Source organism: Octopus bimaculoides, chromosome 11, assembly GCF_001194135.2.
Source record: "Octopus bimaculoides isolate UCB-OBI-ISO-001 chromosome 11, ASM119413v2, whole genome shotgun sequence".
Classification (NCBI taxonomy): Eukaryota; Metazoa; Mollusca; class Cephalopoda; order Octopoda; family Octopodidae; genus Octopus; species Octopus bimaculoides.
Window position 1 is genome coordinate 55,519,740 of NC_068991.1, and position 6,399 is coordinate 55,526,138.

A 6,399-nucleotide genomic window follows, 5' to 3' on the forward strand; every position below is an offset into this window, starting at 1 on the left:
TATCGAAATAAGACAATTTTTTTACATGAAATAAATTCGAATACAAAAATATTTTTCTGTTCTATAACACAAATTAGATAAGCATACGAAGTTTGAAAGTCTTTCGGTACCAAAATCACTACGTAAAACATTAATGAAAAATGTGGCCCCCGTTTTAAAAAAGATCCTCTGCGTCTGTGTATGTATGTATGTATGTATGTATGTATGTATGTATGTATGTATGTATATCTATCTATCTATCTATCTATCTATCTATCTATCTATCTATCTATCTATAAATTCTCCTCTTTGGCTAAATGCGAATCGGTATTTTGATTTCAAAGCATGTGTGTTATCTTTATGTCTTGTGTGAAATGTGGCCAAATCGCGAAAGCGCTCGTATGAACTAGTGTTTAATTCTGATTCCGTGACGTTAAGATGTCCGAATCTTCTAGATGAGATGCTTTTCTGTCGTAAACAAAATTCTCAAAAGTAGCCCGACGCTCCCAAAATAACTACTAAGGTAATGATAACCATGTGATTGTATAAATATCAGTTAGAATAATAATGTCATATTTTTAGTTTAAAGAAAAAAGAAATTTTAATAATTACGAGGGGGGCACTCAAAAGAAACAGGGATTTTGCCATGTTATTTTATTAACTTAATTTTACGTTTACACTTTTATCGCCTTCAAAGTCTTCTCCATTTGAAGCAATGAATCGGTCCAGACGCGTTTTCCACTGTTCGAAGTAGTGCTGGAACTCTTACGAAGTGATGCCGTTCAACGCCTCCATTGTTTTTTTCTTCACCTTTCCTACATTTGCGCCAGCTTTCATCACTAGTGATAATCTTCGAAAAACAGTCCGGATCAACTTCTAACTGTTCTTTAAGTTCACGACACGCATTCATTCGTGATTGCTTTTTATCCTCCGTGAGCAAGCGATGCCAAAATTTTGCTTTAACTCTTTTCATTCGCAATTCCTTGCTCAGAATTCGTTGGCAGGAGTTCCTGTACACTCAATCATATCAACAAGTCCATCAATTGTTCAATGACTGTTCTGCAGATCAGTTCATGAATTTTCATGATGCTTTCATTCGTTCGGGAGGTCGACGGCCGCCCTGAATGAGGTTGGTCTCCAAGTGACAAGTGACCATTAATAAAGCATAGAAACCACTTGTGAACTTGTGCTTTCCTCATGACAGCGTCCTTGTTAGCTGTTTGATGCACAATAACTGTTTCGGCTGTCGTTTTCCTCAGTAGAAAAAAGAATTTCACGGATGCTATCTGTTCCTTCGCTTCAGCCATCGTGAAAAGCGACGAACCGGGGAGAAGCATTGCAAAACAAAGACGCAACACTTGACTGTACGACTCCAGTAAACGACGCCGGTTGGCAGACTGATGTCTGAGGATTACATTAAGTGGGTTCTAGCTGCGGATGTCCAAACTACAACGGGCTTGTCCCACAAAAAAGGTTCCAGTTACTTTTGGGTACTCATCGTATTCTTTAAATGAAATTTCCAATTGCATAAATGCACACATTTTTGACACACTTCACTGTTCTTATGGAATTAATATGTAACATCACAGATACTTTAATACTTTAAAATTTATTCATAGTAGTGTTTCCTTTCCTAAATTAGAAAATATATTGAGCGTTGAAGATGTGTTTTGTTAAACAAATTGTTTAAGAGAAGTAGAAAAGCACATGAATAAATGTTTTGAAGCATTCTCCTCATGTTTTCACATAGTTTAATTGCTGTTGGGATAATGTATGCTATTCATCACGTAGAGGATGCTCTCATCTATATTCAGTTAACTGGAGTCCAACCACAACATATTTCTGTTTCAACTTGTTACAGTGAGCTGGTTTCTTTATTTGCAGCATGTTTTTCTTTTATTTTACCTGTCTTTTGTAAATTTAGCAAAGACAGAACGTTGTAGAAAGCAGTAAGATTGGAAACATTGTTTACTTATGCAAAATAATTACTTTTCTTTTCTATACAGCCAGTTATGATGGATGCATATTTACCACCAGGTAAAAATAGAAGAGTGACCTTTTTGGGCCGTTTCGTGAAGCCTTGTAAAAGGTAACAATTCTTACTAGACATTTCTTTTGCTATGAATAATGGTGATATCAAAATATATTGTTGTGCAACAGGTCGTTTATAGTATATTTTGCTCTCGTATTTGCAGTTTTTGTTTGAATGAAGTAGGTCGTGGTATTGATGTAGCAAATATTTTTCAATTAAAAGTTCTTTTTATTAGAAACTATTTAAGTCTGAATTTGAATTGGAATCTATTGTTTATAGAGTAGGCAGACTTACTTTCCTGCTAAAAGATATAGCAGGAATGCTGTGAGAGTTGAGACCATAAAACTTTCATAGTCAAAAGTTCATCACTTTAACTCTTTGAGACATTCTTGCATCCCACCTTCTGAAGGTAAACAAAAACAAAAGCCTGATTTTTTTACACTTCACCCAGAATTATTGTCTCTCAAATAATTTTAGAGACTTTAAAACAATTTTTAAAAAGTTGTACGAGAAGTCATTCATCTACTGGAAGAGAAAAATTAGGAAACTTTGAGAAAAAACTACATTGCAATGATTCAAGTGTACACAGAACGAGAATCTAAACAACCTATCTTTTTATTCTAAACACCTCGTGGCAGATTGAACGTAAATACCTGATTGCTGTTGTTTATCGCCACATGAGAGTGCGTCTTCTGTTTTGGTGACGGGGGTCCATAGCACATGTGATCCACTGGTTTACAGATGAAATGGTACTTCAAAACACCGCGGTATTGCGGTCTGATTGTGTGTCACCTTAGTTGAGGTAACCCCACGGCTGGACCGATGAATCTTATAAGAGTATAAACTTTTACTTACAGGAATCAGCAAACCACTTATTTACTGATACGTGTTGACGATTGGTGGACAAATAAAAGCTTATTGTGTCCAAATTTGCTTTAAGCTGGATTGTGTTAATCAAATAATTTATTGCTGTAAGTGCCCTTGATAAACTCTTGGTTGATAAATGAATTTATTCAATGAGCGGAGAGATAGAATAAATCACTTCCTTGTCAACCAACAAAATCTACCATTATTACTACGACTACAACTTCTCTCTGAAAATAAAACATGTTGATTGATTGTAATTCAATTTTCGCACCCCAACAGAAGTGCTTTTATTGACTGTTTTTTTTTCTAAAGAACCTTCTAAATTCAATATTTAATTTTAACATCTTTCTTCACACATGGATTTCACTAGTAAAATATTCAACACTGCTCGAAGAAATTATGTGGTTATGTACTAATGTAACATATGAAATATTATGTAATATTATTAACTGTTATTGAATAAATAGCCGTACTATGGAAATGCACATGGTATAAGTTGAGCTGTCCACTCATATTCCTTTATTATTTTATACACCACGTAAAATGTACGGCATTTGTTGTCACATAAATGGATGCACAGAATGATTAATATCAATATACAACCGTTTGCATTCCACTGTCTGTTATACTTACTTGTTGAATGATAGTTTGAATTAATGTATTCTTCCTGAGTACGGTTAGCCAAATATGCGCTGGAGTCGCTAACAAATTATTTGCCAGATCAGCTACATTCCCCACTACTTGATATATGTCCATGTGTTTACATGTATACATACTTACATAAATACACACGCGCGCGCACACACGCACATATGTATGTATGTATGCATGTATAAGAAAAAGAACATGGAGAAATTGACCGATAGACATCAATTTATTGAAACAAATCCAATTTCAAACAATATAAAACTCACAGAACCTACAATTGTTTCCACGTCCAATCAATTAATTCAAATTAGAAAAATTAAATTGAAGATTCATATTGAATTGTAGTAACTGAACATTTTGTCAGGATCAGAACTTGATAGAAAAAGGGACTACATCCCAATGTGTTGATATATCATTGGTAGACTCAGCATTAAATTCAGATATGTCCGCTTGTGCATTGTAATGTAATTTTTAAAAACCGTTACTTGTGTATATGCAACTTTGTTTTAATTTAATTGTGCGCGTGCGTGTGTTAATGTATTGAAAAACAAAGGAACCGTTAGATTGTCTAAACGATATTTTGATAGTTAATGGTAATTAAAAACATTTATTCCTAATTTTCATTATTACTTGTGAGAGTACGAAACGTCAGCAAAGTTTTTTAATCAGTTAAGAAATATATTGTAAGTCACCTAGATATAACCTCTAGTATTAATAATTAAATGCTAAATTTTCATTTTTATAATTTAAAACATAAATCATAGTTTATTTAACTATGTACCACTTGACCATGACGAAATTCAGTCTGTTTTCATAGCACGGTAGCAGTATATTACATCAGCAAGACTTATGTACAATACATTTTTTCCTTTATTTTTTATTGTAATATCCACTAAGAATTATTTTCTAAGCTTCTTGGTTACAATTGTTAGTATTAACAATTAAGTACTAATTTATTTAATGTAATTTAAATCATAAATATATCTATTGTTTACCGCGTACTACGTGATGATGACGAATTCAAACTGTTTACTATTTACCATACCTGTACACTACGTCATCAAGATTTGTGCACAATATATAAATATATATATTTTTATTATAATAATGAGGAAAACATACATATTGAGGAATACACATTAATATTGATATAATCAAAGTTAATATATCTAATCCATTATCCAATTAATACGTAGTATTTTTTTAACTTTAATATTACTTATAATTTTAATTATAATTATAATTTTCTAAGACATGTATTTATATATTTCTAGATAGTCGTTTTATAAGATAGTTAATTTATAGTTTTAGTAACGTTTTCATTTTATTTTAATGGCAATTCTTAAATACATATTTACAGACGTGAACACAGGATATTCCACCCCACTTTTTGGTGTTAAGAAGCTTACGTTTAGAAGTCAAAATCTGAAATAATTCTTCAATCAAAGATCACAATTAGTATTTACAATTCTATAGGCGTTGGCATGGCTTATTTCCCACTCTATGCTATACTTTTTATTCTTGTCCTTCAAGCCCTAAATTAATTTGCTAAGACTTGTATAAGACAACTTATTTTTATTATTTAAGATGTATTGATGGTCAGCAATACGTGTTTTGACGTAATTTTCCGTTGAACCGATATAAAAATAATTTTACCTTCAGATTTCACTTTACATCTATATACTACATATTTTGCTTGCAATAATTTTTAAACAAACAGTAATTTCTAAATTTGCAATCACAATATATACTTTCATTTTTATTCTTATTTCTATTTTCATTTATAGAATTACATTCATTATTGTTCCTTCCACTAGTCTTTAGGTTAAGATGGGATCCATCGTGGGTTGTTTCCCTTTGCACGTTCGAAGATTTATTAGTGCACACGCTTAAATAAATTAAAACAAAGCAGCATATACACAAGTAACTTTTTTTTTCAAAATATATTAGAATACACAAGCGCACGTATCTGAATTTAATGCTGAGTCTACCAAGGATGTATCAACACATTGGGATGTAGTCCCTTATTCTATCAAATTCTGACTCTGACGAAATGTTCAATTAATTATAATTCAATATGAGTTTTTAATTTAATTTTTCTAATTTGAATTGATTGATTGGACATGGAAATAATTGTAGGTTCTATGAGTTTGATATAATTCGAAATTGGATTTGTTTCAATAAATTGATATTTATCTGTCAATTTCTCCATTTTCTTCTTTTTCTTATACATAAATGGTAATATACCCATATCCATTAATGTGAAGCTAACATCTTTTAGTATTCCACTGATACACTGGATAAAACCGGGGAACTTTAAGCGGTATTTATATCCTTGAAATGATTAATATCGAACGATGAAATGAGTGTTCAACACCACATTGGTTGATATATAATTTCTTTATTTGTAAATTAAGGTTGCCATTGGTTTCATGTTAAAAAAGGCAGTAAAATATCCTAGTCTCTTAACAATTTTTCAAGTCGATCACATGGAGAAAGGAGTTCGCCTCCATTTTGGAAAACAATCATTTTTTGTTCACGGGATTTCTCGTAAATTCACGTAAAGGAAACTATGAAACAATGAATCAAGGGACGTTATTCTAGGGTGGCATCTTTTAGAGTTTGTTTCCCTTGGATTTGTCAAACTCCAAAAGATGCCCCACCCTAGAGTAACGCCCCTTAATTCATTGTTTCATAGTTTCGTTTACGTAAATTTACGAGAAACCCTGTAGACAAAAAAAGACTGTTTTCCAAAATGCAGGCCTTTCTCCATGTGATCGGCTTGAAAAGTTGTAAAGACAATAGGATATTTTTCTGCCTTTCTTAACATGGAATCAATGGTAGCATTAATTCACAATTGCAGAATATATATA

The 6,399-nt window shown here is 32.2% G+C and overlaps 1 protein-coding gene across 1 annotated transcript in view; it reads left to right on the plus strand.

Moving 5' to 3' along the window:
* Positions 1-2,965, plus strand: part of LOC128249095 (uncharacterized) — a 6,952-nt gene extending 3,987 nt beyond the window's left edge. The window contains exons 2-3 of the mRNA XM_052971863.1: positions 1,986-2,068; positions 2,869-2,965. Coding sequence (XP_052827823.1) covers positions 1,986-2,068; positions 2,869-2,950 — 165 coding nt within the window. The 3' untranslated portion in view covers positions 2,951-2,965. The remainder of the gene's footprint in view (positions 1-1,985; positions 2,069-2,868) is intronic.
* The last annotated feature ends 3,434 nt before the right edge of the window (positions 2,966-6,399 follow it).